This window comes from Odocoileus virginianus, chromosome 10, assembly GCF_023699985.2.
Source record: "Odocoileus virginianus isolate 20LAN1187 ecotype Illinois chromosome 10, Ovbor_1.2, whole genome shotgun sequence".
Taxonomy (NCBI): domain Eukaryota; kingdom Metazoa; phylum Chordata; class Mammalia; order Artiodactyla; family Cervidae; genus Odocoileus; species Odocoileus virginianus.
The window spans coordinates 58,504,700-58,520,295 of NC_069683.1; the positions used below are offsets into that span (position 1 = coordinate 58,504,700).

At 38.8% G+C, this 15,596-nt stretch overlaps 1 protein-coding gene across 3 annotated transcripts in view; it reads left to right on the forward strand.

The window, feature by feature from the left end:
* Positions 1–15,596, forward strand: part of ALKBH8 (alkB homolog 8, tRNA methyltransferase) — a 127,383-nt gene that overhangs the window by 25,158 nt on the left and 86,629 nt on the right. For all 3 annotated transcript variants that reach the window (XM_020879357.2, XM_020879358.2, XM_020879359.2), the window contains exons 4-7: positions 6,571–6,702; positions 8,260–8,355; positions 9,722–9,826; positions 14,973–15,043. In XM_020879357.2, coding sequence (XP_020735016.2) covers positions 6,571–6,702; positions 8,260–8,355; positions 9,722–9,826; positions 14,973–15,043 — 404 coding nt within the window. The remainder of the gene's footprint in view (positions 1–6,570; positions 6,703–8,259; positions 8,356–9,721; positions 9,827–14,972; positions 15,044–15,596) is intronic.

Sequence of the window (15,596 nt, forward strand, 5' to 3'; positions counted from 1 at the left end):
CATGGAATTCTCCAGGCCAGAGTACTGGAGTGGGTTGCCTTTCCCTTTTCCAGGGGATCTTCCCAACCCAGGAATTGAACCGGGGTGTCCTGCATTGCAGGTGGATTCTTTACCAACTGAGCTATCAGCAAAGCATCCTATAAATTGGTGAGCATAAACACCAGTGATAATTTTTTAAAACATTTGTTTTCTTATAGAGAACATCTCAGATGATACCAAACGTTTTCAATTATATTTCCAACTACTTTTAGTTTTTCTATTTGGTAATTGATGTCTCAGTATCTTTTTAGCTATTTAATAAACTGTCATCACTTAAATTTAATACAGCTCTAGAACTTTAAGTTACCAAATATCTCTAAAGATCATTTTAAGTAGATATTTCTAAAATATAATTACTTTAAAGTTTTTATACCAAAGTTCTTATTTCATTTACTTTTACTTTAAAGTTACTTCATGTCAAGTTATTTTTCTTGCAAGAGATCTAGTACGGTCTTATTTATTGAACCTAGTTCAGTTCAGTCACTCAGTCGTGTCCTACTCTTTGCGACCCCAAGAATCGTAGCACGCCAGGCCTCCCTGTCCATCAGAAACTCCTGGAGTTTACTCAGACTCATGCCCATAGAGTCAGTGATACCATCCCACCATCTCATCCTCTATCGTCCCCTTCTCCTCCTGCCCCCAATCCCTCCCAGCATCAGGGTCTTTTCCAATGAGTCAACTCTTCACATGAGGTGGCCAAAGTACTGGAGTTTCAGCTTCAGCATTAGTCCTTCCAATGAACACCCAGGACTGATCTCCTTTAGGATGGACTGGTTGGATCTCCTTGCAGTCCAAGGGACTCTCAAGAGTCCTCTCCAACACCACAGTTCAAAAGCATCAATTTTTCTGCACTCAGCTTTCTTCACAGTCCAACTCTCACATCTATACTTGACCACTGGAAAAACCATAGCCTTGACCAGACAGACCTTTGTTGGCAAAGTAATGTCTCTGCTTTTTAATATGCTATCTAGGTTGGTTATAACTTTCTTTCCAAGGAGTAAGCATCTTTTAATTTCATGGCTGTAGTCACCATCTGCAGTGATTTTGGAGCCCAAAAAAATAAAAGTCAGCCACTGTTTGCACGGTCTCCCCATCTATTTCCCATGAAGTGATGGGACCAGATGCCATGATCTTAGTTTTCTGAATGTTGAGCTTTAAGCCAACTTTTTCACTCTCCTCTTTCACTTTCATCAAGAGGCTTTTTAGTTCTGCTTCACTTTCTGCCATAAGGGTGGTGTCATCTGCATATCTGAGGTGATTGATATTTCTCCCAGCAATCTTGATTCCAGCTTGTGCTTCTTTCAGACCAACGTTTCTCATGATGTACTCTGCATATAAGTTAAATAAGCAGGGTGACAATATATAGCCTTGATGTACTCCTTTTCCTATTTGGAACCAGTCTGTTGTTCCATGTCCAGTTCTAACTGTTGCTTCCTGACCTGCATACAGGTTTCTCAAGAGGCAGGTCAGATGGTCTGGTATTCCCATCTTCTTCAGAATTTTCCACAGTTTATTGTGATCCACACAGTCAAAGGCTTTGGCATAGTCGATAAAGCAGAAATAGATGTTTTTCTAGAACTCTCTTGCTTTTTCGATGATCCAGCAGATGCTGGCAATTTGATCTCTGGTTTCTCTGCATTTCTAAAACCAGCTTGAACATCTGAAGTTCTCAGTTCACGTATTGCTGAAGCCTGGCTTGGAGAATTCTGAGCATTACTTTACTAGCGTGTGAGATGAGTGCAATTGTGCGGTAGTTTGAGCATTCTTTGGGATTGCCTTTCTTATGGATTGGAATGAAAACAGACCTTTTGCAGTCCTGTGGCCACTGCTGAGTTTTCCAAATTTGCTGGCATATTGAGGGAAGCACTTTCACAGCATCATCTTTCAGGATTTGAAGTAGCTCAACTGAAATTCCATCACATCCCCTAGCTTTGTTCGTAGTGATGCTTTCTAAGGCCCACTTGACTTCGCATTCCAGGGTGTCTGGCTTTAGGTGAGTGATCACACCATCGTGATTATCTGGGTCATGAAGATCTTTTTTTGTTCATTTCTTCTGTGTATTCTTGATACCTCTTCTTAATATCTTCTGCTTCTGTTAGGTCCATACCATTTCTGTCCTTTATTGAGCCCATTTTTGCATGAAATATTCCCTTGGTATCTCTAATTTTCTTGAAGAGATCTCTAGTCTTTCCCATTCTGTTTTCCTCTCTTTCTTTGCATTGATTGCTGAGGAACACTTTCTTATCTCTCCTTGCTCTTCTTTGGAACTCTGCATTCAAATGGGAATATCTTTCCTTTTCTCCTTTGCTTTTAGCTTCTCTTCGTTTCACAGCTATTTGTAAGTCCTCCTCAGACAACCATTTTGCCTTTTTGCATTTCTTTTCCATGGGGATGGTCTTGATCCCTGTCTCCTGTACAATGTCACAAACCTCCATCCATATTTCATCAGGCTCTCTGTCTATCAGATATAGTCCCTTAAATCTATTTCTCACTTCCACTGTAGATTCATAAGGGATTTGATTTAAGTCATACCTGAATGGTCTAGTGGTTATCCCTACCTTCTTCAGTTTAGTCTGAATTTGGCAATAAGGAGTTCATGATCTGAGCCACAGTCAGCTCCTGGTCTAGTTTTTGCTGACTGTATAGAGCTTCTCCATCTTTGGCTGCAAAGAATATAATCAGTCTGATTTCGGTGTTGACCACCTGGTGATGTCCATGTGTAGAGTCTTCTCTTGTGTTGTTGGAGGAGGGTGTTTGCTATGACCAGTGCGTTCTCTCGGCAAAACTCTTATTAGCCTTTGCCCTGCTTCATTCCGTACTCCAAGGCCAAATTTGCCTGTTACTCCAGGTGTTTCTTGACTTCCTACTTTTGCATTCCAATCCTCTGTAATGAAAAGGACATCTTTTTTGGGTGTTAATTCTAAAAGGTCTTCATAGAACCTTTCGACTTCAGCTTCTTCAGCGTTACTGGTTGGGGTATAGGCTTGGATTACTGTGATATTGAATGGTTTGCCTTGGAAATGAACAGAGATCATTCTCTCATTTTTGAGATTGCATCCAAGTACTGCATTTTGAACTCTTTTGTTGACTATGATGGCTACTCTGTTTCTTCTAAGGGACCCTGCCCACAGTAGTAGATATAATGGTCATCTGAGCTAAATTCACCCATTCCAGTTCATTTCAGTTCGCTGATTCCTAGAATGTCGACAGTCACTCTTGCCATCTCCTGTTTGACCACTTCCAATTTGCCTTGATTCATGGACCTAACAGTCCACGTTCCTATGCAATATTGCTCTTTCCAGCATTGAACCTTGCTTCTATCACCAGTCCCATCCACACCTGAGTGTTGTTTTTGCTTTGGCTCCATCCCTTCATTCTTTCTGGAGTTATTTCTCCACTGATCTCTAGTAGCATATTGGGCACCTACCAACCTGGGGAGTTCCTCTTTCAGTATCCTATCATTTTGCCTTCTCATACTGTTCATGGGGTTCTCAAGGCAAGAACACTGAAGTGGTTTGCCATTCCCTTCTCCAGTGGACCACATTCTGTCAGACCTCTCCACCATGACCCGTCCCTCTTGGGTGGCCCCACACGGCATGGCTTAGTTTCACTGAGTTAGACACGACTGTGGTCCTGTGATCAGATTGGCTGGTTTTCTGTGATTATGGTTTCAGCGTGTCTACCCTCTGATGCCCTCTTGCAACACCTACCATCTTACTTGGGTTTCTCTTACCTTGGACGCAGGGTAGCTCTTCACGGATGGTCCAGCAAAGTGCAGCTACTGCACCTTACCTTGGACGAGGGGTATGTTCTCTCGGCCGCCCCTCCTGACCTTGAAGGTGGAGTAGCTCTTCTCGGCCCTCCTGTGCCCCCCGCAGCAGCCACTCCTTGGAGGTGGGGAAGCTCCTCTCGGCCGCCCCTCCTGCGCTGTCGCAGCCTGGCGCTCTAGGTCTAGGTTAGGTACAATAATCTTAACATGTCTTAATTAGATCAATAATCTTAAACATCAATATCAGATATCAACTTAATAGTGAATATTTCCCAGTTCACATGAATCTGAAAGTCGTCTTCACCATCTTAAATGTAGTGCTTTTTATTAAAATTAAATAGAACTCTTTATAAACTTAATTTTGATAGTACTTTCTAGAAGTAGAGATATCTCATATGTATATTGTGTACACAGACATAAACAGGCAAACTAGAGATCTCATGGCTTTACTAAAAGCTTAGATATGAACCACATATTACAATATAAACTTACTAGTTCACAAACAGAATACATTAAGATTGCTTGCTCAGAGGACTAAGGCTTGTGATCTGTAAATTTGCCTAAGGGAGCATTTCCAGTGGTTTGAATTTTAAAACTACCATTTTTTCCCCTTTGTTTTAGGTTTTGTGTGCTTGAGTTAATTGGGCTCAGTCTCGGGTCCTTATGGCCTGTATTCACATTCTGATTTTAGAGATTTGGAAGAGAAAGACAGTTGTTTTTAGCTCCAAGAAGAACAGTTCTGTCACCTAAAGTTACTGACATCAGTGACAAGATTTTAACTGAACTGAAATGTATTTTATAAAGTTTTGTGTTCTATAATTTTAGAATTTAATTTATCTTGCCTTTAAAGGTTTGTATAAAACATTCAGCAAAAGAAAATTCTGAGTTTATGAGTTAAACGAAAGCAAAATCACTAGTTTTATTTTTATTACCCCTTGCATGTTAGTTCACAGTTTTTGCAACTACTGGTTAGGACATTCAGTTAGTATGTTCTTAGTGGCCATCTATTTGCCTTGTCTTATAACACCATGCAGGGGAATTATGCCCCAATGGAACATGCCTATTTCACAATTTAATTAAGCAAAAGAGATGTGACCATCTTGTATAAAGAAACTAAAGCCCTTTGTTTAAGGTTTTACCAAGCCAGCTTTTAACTTTAACTGTGTTTGCAGTGAAGAGCCCGCTCAATTTCCAGGGTGAGATTTTCTCCAATTTCTGATCAAGTAAACATTTGTAAGTTTTGTAACATACATTTGCCCAGCTAGGGTACTGGAACTCTGTTGTTCTTTTTTCTTTTACTTTGAAATCTTTGTTTCCCATTCTGAAGTCAGTGTGTCAAGATAAAATTGCTAATGAGGATCATGTGGCAGACCAGCATGTGCTGCTTGAAGGCTTACTCTTCTGGTTTTGCTTCAGAGTTGTTTCAGCCCCCTCGTATGTGCTTTGGGTATCCCAGTGAAGTATAAGACTTCCACAAGTGCTCAGATTGTGGAACGGCCAATTCTTGTGCACGTCCCTAGTTGAGCAGATTGTTCATTATGTGAGTGGGTTTCCGTGTAGGTGCAGCCTCGTGGTGTGAGGTCTGCCTCTACCACTCCTGCAAGTTTCTCTCACCTGAGAAAGCCATTGCTGGCTGGAAGGAAGAGTCCCTTCTTCGGCGCTCAGAAGCTCTCATAAGATTTTTATTTTATTTTGACACACTGTGTTAAGATAAACCAAATCAAGGAAAAACAACAAGCCAGTCTTACCCCTAATAAGTCAGTCCTACCTTTCTCAGTGTTAAACTGAGCCTAGTCTCTCAACTGAGGCTATCTACTCAGTATCCAAACTGAGCCTTCCCAGTGCCTTAACACTGAGGGTTCCCTGCTCGAGCAGAAGCTTCCTAGTCCTCTGACTCAGGGTATCCCGCCCTGTGTCCAAACTGAGCAGCCAGGTACATCTTGAAACCAAGTTTCAAGGATAACTTTTTCCCCCACTGAATAAAACTTAGGATCATCAGCCAATAATGGGAAATCCTAGAACCAGGAGAGACTCACCCAGATTCATCTGGACTGGTCGAGCAGGCTGATAGGCAAAGGAACCAAGGCTCTGGATCTCTGTAGAGTCCAGGTGAAGAAGAGGAATCTGCTCTGGTCCCCTTGTCCATCAGCAAAATGTCAACTAAAAAAACTTGTCACAACCTGGAAATAGAGAGTTGTTTTATTTGGTGAGAATTCTTAGGACTTCAAGCCCAGGGAGCAGCATCTCAAGTAGCCCTCAAAGCCCTGCTTTGAGGAGGTGGGGGAAGCAGTCAGGTTATAGAAAAGTTTGTGACAAAGGGGGGCAGGTAGTCTGAACATAAAAGATTGTTAATTAAGGAAAACCAGGTATCTCAAGGAATTTAGCACTTTTCTAAGTGTGGGAAGATGCAAGCATCTGGGGCTTATTTACTGAAATCCTTTCTTTCTACGAACCTCACCTGTCTGGGGCCAGCATCCTGTTTCTTGATTTTGTTACATCCTTAGTTCCTCATTCACTGTAGGGATTGCTAGCAGCTGATAGCTGGTAGATTGCAGGCATTGGGTGCCCTTGGGGCTCAGCAATTTATTATATTTCGAGGCCCAAAATCGCTGATGACTGTGCATCCTTGTTTACTGATATGGCAGGAAATACTCCATTTCACAGGGGTTTTGTGAACTGATAAAAGGCTAATTGAACAGAATTATTTGTCTATGAGAACTTCAAGTTTTGTGTGTTGACTATTTTAATTTTGTTTCCCACAGCACAGTGGAAAGAGTTGGGGCTTCAAGCCTTGCCTCCAGGCCTCAAAGTAATAGAAGAAATTATTTCTTCTGAGGATGAGAAAATGCTTTTGGAGAGTGTTAACTGGACAGAAGATACAGACAATCAAAATTGTAAGTAAAACTTTAAATCTGATATTTAAAAGCTTCTGCAAAACGTCTTCTTCTTTGGTTTATTCTGTTTCCTCAAAATTACTGAAAGTGCTCTGGATCCACTGTTATGTAAGTCACACTAACAATTCTTAAGAGCGTTAATAATAAGTAGCTTTCATATATATGTATCAATTTAAAACTCCAAATTGATGAATATGTATTAGCCAACATTTGTAGAGCTGGCAAAGGTCCGTCTTGTCAAAGCTATGGTTTTTCCAGTAGTCATGTGTGGATGTGAGAGTTGGACTATAAAGAAAGCTGAGTGCAGAAGAATTGCTGCTTTTGAACTGTGGTATTGAAGAAGACTCTTGAGAGTCCCTTGGACTGCAAGGAGATCAAACCAGTGAATCCTAAAGGATATCAGTCCTGAATATTCATTGGAAGGACTGATGCTGAAGCTGAAGCTCCAGTACTTTGGCTACTTGATGGGAAGAACTGACTCATTGGAAAAGACCCTGATGCTGGGAAAGATTGAAGGCAGGGGAGGAGGGGGTGACAGAGGATGAGATGGTTGGATGGCATCACCGACTCAGTGGACATGAGTTTGAGCAAGCTCTGGGAGTTGTGATGGACAGGGAAACCTGATGTGCTGCAGTCCATGGGGTCACAAAGAGTTGGACACAACTGAGTGAACTGAACTGAACTGAACTGTAGAGTCAACATTAATAAGCTGTTTCACATACATTTGGTTGTCTGTATTCATGGGTTCTGTATGCATGAATTCAGTCAACTCTGGATTGAAAAAATTTGAAAAAGAAGTAAAATTCTAGCAAGTTCCAAAAGGTAAAATATGTTGGCAGTTCATTATATATATATATATATATACACATATATATATATATATTGTATTTGCAACTGTTTACATGTCATATACATTGTACTAGGTATTGTAAGTAATCTAAAGATGATTTAAAGCATTCTGGAGGATGTGAAAGATATTTACATTATATGCAAGAATTTTGGCATTTGAGGGAACCAATTCCCCAAGGATACACAGGGAGAACTGTATATTGTCTTATTTGGTTCTCTCTCAGTTCAGTTCAGTTGCTCAGTTGTGTCCGACTCTTTGTGACCCCATGAACTGCAGCACACCAGGCTTCCCTGTCCATCACCAACTCCCAGAGTTCACCCAAACCCATTGTTGTCTCTACCCTAAGGCAAACTTTACTCTGAGAAATTAGCAGTTCAGTGCCATATGATTATAATGTAGTAAGAACGTCCTGGAGAAATTTACAAATTAGTTATTCTGTTTCCGGATAATTAGCAATCTTGTGAGCGGCAGTGTATATAGTTAGCTCTTTTAAATTGATTGGGTGAAACCCTTAAAAGTTTGTTTCAATTTTAGACTTAAAAGAATAGCAGATATGAAGTAGAATGTTCAATTTTACTGAAGACAGTAATTTAGCAGTTAACAAAAATTGCCATTATTAAATTAATCCTTATTCATAAAGTTAACTTTGAAATATATGAAGGAATGAAATTATTTTTCTCCTAAATAGTTTACTTCTCTTCATACAGTTCAAAAATCCTTAAAACACAGAAGAGTAAAGCATTTTGGCTATGAATTCCACTATGACAACAACAATGTAGATAAAGATAAGCCATTACCTGGGGGTAAGTAATTGTTAGCAAACAGTAAGGGCTGGCTCCAGAAAAAATATTAATGTATAATATTAGGATATCATGGTTGAGATTATTTTTCATTTGTCATTTGTATGTTAACATATAAAACAGTTGATTAAATTTAAGTCATTTAGATTAAATAGTGTAGTTTTGTGTTAAAAATGTTATACATACAAATAAATCTAAATTTAATTTCTCTTGAGCACTATCCTTATTCCCGTATACCTCTTCAGAAGTAATACAGTTAACAGTTTAGTGTATATTATTTCAATCTTTATAAATGAATTTACATCCAATAACCCGTTTAAGTATATAGTTGTTAACGTGTAGTAGTATATTGTATGTCATGAATTGTATATGTTGAATGTATATCACAGTATATGTTAGAGATCTTATATAGGTTTTCATTTTATTGAATAGTTAGTAATAGCTTATTCAGTTAGTTTCCTTTTGCTAGACATTTAGGTTGTTTCTAGTTTTTGGCTTTTACAAGTTGTGCTACATTAGATATCTTTGTACATACCTCTTTATGCCTTAAGCAAGAGTTGCTCAAGGGAAATGAAACTGCTAGATTAGAATTCTGTCAAAGTTATGCTCACTTAAAAATGTCAGTAGACACTGACAGATTGCATCCTAAAAGAGCTATACTAACATTCTCTCACAAAGTGCTTACTTCCTTACCCCAGCTGCATGTGAAATATCGCTTTTAACTTTATACCTGATTACTAGTGAGATTGGCCATTTTTATTTCCTTTTCTGTGAATTCTTTTTCATCTTCTTTGCTAGTTTTTTTCTAATGAGTAGTGTAATGTATTAATAAGATTTTACTATATAATCTAGATATTAATCCTTTGGTAGACATCTTTGTTGGAATTCAATTTATGTGTATTTTTATGACTTTCGTCTTACTTAAGGATTTCCTTTGCCTCATGAAATAACATTTATGATCCCAATAAAAGTGACTTAGTTCTACCTTGAAAAATATGTTTTTTAAAAAGAAATAATTTAAAATAATTAAATTTAAAATAAATTAATAATTTAAGATAATAAGAAATTGGTCAGGCTAGTCTCCATATAATATTGTAAATTTTATAATTGTTGCTCTAAAAAAAACTAAAATTGTCATCTGCAAAATTCTTCTGTATATTTTATTTGATAAAGTTAATAAAATAACTTAAAAGATTATTAAGATTTTGTTTTTATTTTCCTTTGCTTGTGAGTTTACTGTTATGTTTGGATCTGACTACTAAACTAAAAGCTGTGTGATTTTTATCACTGACTATTTTTTTCATTCTTGGGTTAAACATGAAAACTAAATATTTTAATAATGTTTCACTTTTATCATTACTGATTTCAGGTCTTCCTGACATTTGTGAGAGCATTTTAGAGAAATGGTTGAAGGCAGGATTCATTAAACATAAACCTGATCAATTGACTATAAATCAGTATGAACCTGGGCATGGTGAGTATTTCTTCTTTTACAATTCCAGTCATAAATTTCATAACTTAGTGGGTTACATAGCTCCCTAAGATCAAAGATATTATTTTTTTGCTTAAATTTACTCTTAATTTGCTTATGTCTGTTACCTGTGTTGATTTTAATCCCTTTGCAGTTTTACACTCAGTTTCTTGAGGAATTTGCATCTCTAAGTGTAAACAGACTGACATGTTGTTATTTGTGATTTTCTTTTGTTCCCCCCTCAACATTGTTTTTTTGGAGAGAAAGAAGATTGCTTTAAAAACAAAGAAAGCATGTAGAGTGGAAGAAATCAAATAATTTACAGGTACCAAGAAAAAGGCTAATTAGTTAGATCATCTTGATCTTCTTATTCTTCTGTAGAGAATGTGGAAGATAATTCTAGGATGATGTTTTAATGGAAAATGTTTAGGTTATTGATTTTTTGCACTTGTTAGCATCTCCATCTGATATCTGTACTAATCAAATGATATTGAGGGCTTTGTTAGTGATGAGTTACGGCATTTCCCCTGCATTTATCATGTTTTATGATAGCTCAGTCTTTCCATTGGTCTGAACTCCTTAAGGAGAGGGACTGTGCCTTACGAGCTTCACACACTCTCACGAGCAGCGTTCCTTTCAAGGGAGAGATGTACTCAGTCAGTGTAGACTGAGGGAGTACATTGTCACCCTGCTTATTTAACTTATATACAGAGTATATCATGCGGAATGCTGGACTGGATAAATCACAGGTTGGAACCAAGATTGATGGGAGAGGTATCAATAACCTCAGGTATGTAAATGGTACCACCCTAATGGCAGAAAGCAAAGAGGAACTAAAGAGCCTCTTGATGGAGGTGAAAGAGGAGAGTGAAAAAGCTGGCTTAAGCTCAATATTTGTAAAAACAGGATCATGGCATTCGGTCCCATCACTTCACAGTTAAAAAAATGGGGAAAAAATGGAAACCATGGCAGACTTATTTTCTTGGATTCTGAAATCACTGTGGATGGTGACTGCAGCCATGAAATTAAAAGATACTTCCTCCTTGGAAGAAAAGCTATGACAAAACTAGATAGTATATTGAAAAGCAGAGATACCACTTTGCCAGCAAAGGTCCATATAGTCAAAGCTGTAGTTTTTCCAATAGTTGTGTATGGATGTGAGAGCTGGACCATAAAGAAGGCTGAGTGCCAAAGAATTGATGCCTTCAAACTTTGGTGCTGGAGAAGACTCTTGAGAGTCCCATGGACAGCAGGGATATCAAACCAGTCAGTCCTAAAGGAAATCAACCCTGAATATTCATTAGGATTTCTTGTGCTGAAACTGAAGCTCCATTACTTTGGCTACCTGAAGGGAGGAACTGACTTGTTGAAAAAGACCTTGATGCTTGGAAAGATTGAAGGCAGGAGGAGAAGGGGACAACAGAGAATGAGACGGTTGGGTGGCATAACCTACTCAGTGGACGTGAGTTTGAGCAAACTCTGGGAGATGGTGATGGACAGGGAAACCTGTCATGCTGCAATCCATGGGGTCATAAAGAGATGGACATGGCTTAGCGACTGAAAAAACCACAACAGTGTCGATTGAGAGACTGGTGAAAGAAGCCATATCGTAAATATTCATAAGATTAGTCTTCATGCCTGGCTGTTGTTTTTGTTCTACAAATACTTGGGAATCCAGTATTCATAGGTCAGAATGACTTTGTTAGCTATCTTGGGATGAGATTTGGGAAATGCCCTGGTTAAGCAGTGACTCTCAAGTCTTGATTTTACAATCAAGTCACAATGGTGCTTTAATGTAAAGTTATCTTTTTAGTTTAGACTTAGTTTAATTTTCATACTGTTCATGGGATTCTCATGGCAAAGATGCTGGAGTGGTTTGCCACTCCCTCCTCTAGTGGACCATGTTTTGTCAGAACTCTCCACTATGACATGTCCATCTTGAGTGACCCTGCCCAGCATGGCTCATAGCTTCATTGAGTTACACAGGCACCTTCGCCACAACAAGGCTGTGATCCATGAAGGCTGTGATCTGGAAGATGAGCCCCCCAGGTCAGAAAGTGTCCATTATACTACTGGGGAGGAGTGGAGGTGATTGCTAATAGCTCCAGAAAGAATGAAGAGGCTGGGGCAAAGTGGAAATGACAGTTGTAGATGTGTCTGGTGGTGAAAGTAAAGTCCAGTGCTGTAAAGAACAGTGTTGCACAGGAACCTGGAATGTTAGGTCCACGAATCAAGGTAAACTGGATGTGGTCATGCAGGAGATGGCAAGAGTGACCATCGACATCTTAGGAATTAGTGAACTTAAATGGGTGAGAGTGGGTGAATTTAATTCAGATGACCCTTATATCTACTACTGTGGACAAGAATCCCTCAGATAGAAGTGGAGTAGCCATCATCATCAACAAAAGGGTCTGAAATGCAGTACTTGAGTGTAAAACTGATCTTGGTTCATTTCCAAGGCAAACCATTCAATATCATAGCAATCCAAGTCTATGCCCCAACCACTGTTACTGAAGAATCTGAAGTTGACTGGTTCTATGAAGACCTACAAGACCTTCTAGAACTAACACCACAAAGAAAGGTATCCTTTTCATTATAAAGGATTGTAATGCAAAAGTAGGAAGTCACATGATACCTGGATTAACAGGCAGGTTTGGCCTAGAAGTACAAAATGAAACAGGGCAAAGGCTAACAGAGTTTTGTCAAGAGAATGCACTGGTCATAGCAAACACCCTCTTCCAGCAACACAAAAGATGAGTCTAGTGATGTGGACATCACTAGATGCTCAATACCAAAATCAGATTGATTATATTGTTTGCAGCTGAAGATGGAGAAGCTCTATACAGTCGGCAGAAACAAGACCGGGAGCTGACTGTGGCTCATATCATGAGCTCCTTATTGCAAAATTCAGGTTTAAATAGACGAAAGTAGGGAAAACTGCTAGGCCATTCAGGTATAACCTAAATCAAATCCCTATGATGATACAGTGGAGGTGATGAATAAATTCAAGGGGTTAGATCTGATAGAGTGCCTGAATAACTATGGACGGAGGTTCATAACATTGTCCAGGAGGCGGTGACCAAGCCATCCCAAAGTAAAGAAGTGCAAGAAGGCAAAGTTATTGTCTGAGGAGGCTTTAGAAATAGCTGAGACAAGAAGAGAAGTGAAAGGCAAGGGAGAAAGGGAAAGATACAGCCTTCTGAATGCAGAGTTCCAGAGAATATCAAGAGATAAGAAAGCCTTCTTAAGTGGACAGTGCAAAGAAATAGAGGAAAGCAATCAATAGGAAAGACTAGAGATCTCTTCAAGAAAATTGGGGATATAAAGGGAACATTTCACGCAAGGATTGACACGATAAAGGACAAAAACTGAGGACCTAACAGAAGCAAAAGAGGTTAAGAAGAGGTGGCAAGAATACACAGAAAAAAAAGTCTTAATGACCCTGATAACTGTGATTGTATAGTCACTCAGCTAGAGTCAGACATCCTGGAACGTGAAGTCAGGTGGCTTTGGGAAGCATTACTATGAACAAATCTAGTAAAGGTGATGGAATTCCAGCAAAGCTGTTTCAGATCCTAAAAGATGATGCTGTTAAAGTTAAAGATTCTGCACATAGTATGTCAGCAAATTTGGAAAACTCAGCACTGGCCACAGTATTGGAAAATATCAGTTTTCATTCCAGTCCCAAAGAAGGACAATGCTAAAGCCAGCTTCTGTACAGTTGTACACATTTCACATACTAGCAAGCTTGTGCTCAAAACCCTTCACGCTAGGTTTCAGCAGTGTGTAAACCAAGATATTCCAGATATATAAGCTGGGTTTGGAAAAAACAGAGGGGCCAGAGATCAAATTGCCAACATCTGTTGGATCATAAAGCAAGGGAATTGCAGAATATTATCTACTGCATTGCCTACACTAAAGCCTTTGCCTTTGTGAATCACAAGGAGCTGGAAAATAATTAAAGAGATAATTTAATTTATCTCTGACCACCTTACTGAGCTCCTGAGAAACTGATATACAAGTCAAGAAGCAAAAGTTAGAACCAGACATGGAAAAATGGAGTGGTTCAAAATTGGGAAAGACTATGTATTGTCACCCTGTTTATTTAACTTATATGCAGAGTACATTATGCAAAATGCCAGGCTGTACGAAGCACAAGCTGAAAGCAAGATTACTGGGAGAAATATCAACAACCTCAGATATGTAGATGATACCATGATAGTGGCAGAAATTGAAGAGGAACTAAAGAGCTTCTTGATGAGGGTGAAATAGGAGACTGAAAAAGCTGGCTTAAAACTCAACATTCAAAAAGCTAAGATCATGGGATCTGTTCTCATCACTTCATGGAAAATAAAAGGGGAAAAGTGGAAACAGTGACAGACTGTTTTCTTGGGCTCCAAAATCACTGTGGATGGTGACTTCAGCTGTGAAATTAAAAGATACTTGCTCCTTGGAAGGAAAGCTATGGCACACCTAAACAGTGTACTAAAAAGCAGAGACATCACTTTGCTGACAAAGGTCTGTATGGTCAAAGCGTTGGTTTTCCAGTAGTCATGTATTTATGTGAGAGTTTGATCATAAAAAAGGCTGCACACCAAAGATTCGATGCTTTCAAATTGCTGTGCTGCAGAAGGCTCTTGAGAGTCCCTTGGACTCCATGGAGATCAAAGCAGTAATCCTAAATGAAATTCATACTGAATATTCTTTGGAAGGACTGATGCTGAGAGTGAAGCTCCAATACTTCGGCCACCAGATGGGAATAGCTGACTCTTTGGTAAACACCTTGATGCTGGGAACGTGTTGAAGGCAAAGAAGAAGGGAGCAGCAGAGAATGAGATGAATAAATAGCCTCACTGACTCAATGGACGTAAATTTGAGCAAACTCGGATATTGAAGGACACAGAAGCCTGGCATGCTGCAGTCCATGGGGTCACAAAGAGTTGGACATGGCTTAGAGTCTCAACAACAGCAGCAACAACAAATTTAATTTTATTTACATCATCTTAAATGTTTCCTTTTACCTAAAATTACAGTAGATTCCTGTTTATCAAATGATGTTTTCACTATAATCCTTGAGGCTATATTTAGAGATGTCTTAAATGTACTCAGAGGAAAGTGAAGTGACTTGTTACCCTATGTTCCATCTCAGGAATTCCTGCTCACATTGACACACATTCTGCTTTTGAGGATGAGATTGTTTCTCTCAGTTTGGGATCAGAGGTAAATTTTCAAACATTTTTATTAGCTATCAGCAAATGTCTTACCTTATGCAATGCTCTTTTCATAGGATTTCTCACATTTCTTATTTCAGATGAATTAAGAGTTAAAAATGAAATGTAAAGACACCATTAGCATTTAATTTCTTATAGAATGTGAAATTATCACAGTCTCTTCTTTTAGGTGTCCAGAGTTTTATGTATCAGCTCACTAGATGGCAAGAAAGCCCTGTAAAATACATGGTACTTTTGTAAGTAAAACCGAAATGGTCATTTTACAGTAATTTACTGTAGCAGCATTGCCATCTAGTGGCTAAAGATAGTAGCTGCAGTCTATAGATTAAAATGTGTCTGGAGTTTTGATAAACTTGTTTACATATATTTTGTGATTCAGTCCCTTCAAAAACTTTGAACAGTAATGGGTAATGTTTCTTTACAAATAAAGAAGAGGTTCATGTTTATTCACTCTTATATTTTTATAGCATAGTTATACTTTATTTGATCTGCTATGTGAAAGTTGCTCTGTCATGTTCTACTCGTTGTGTCCCCATGGACTA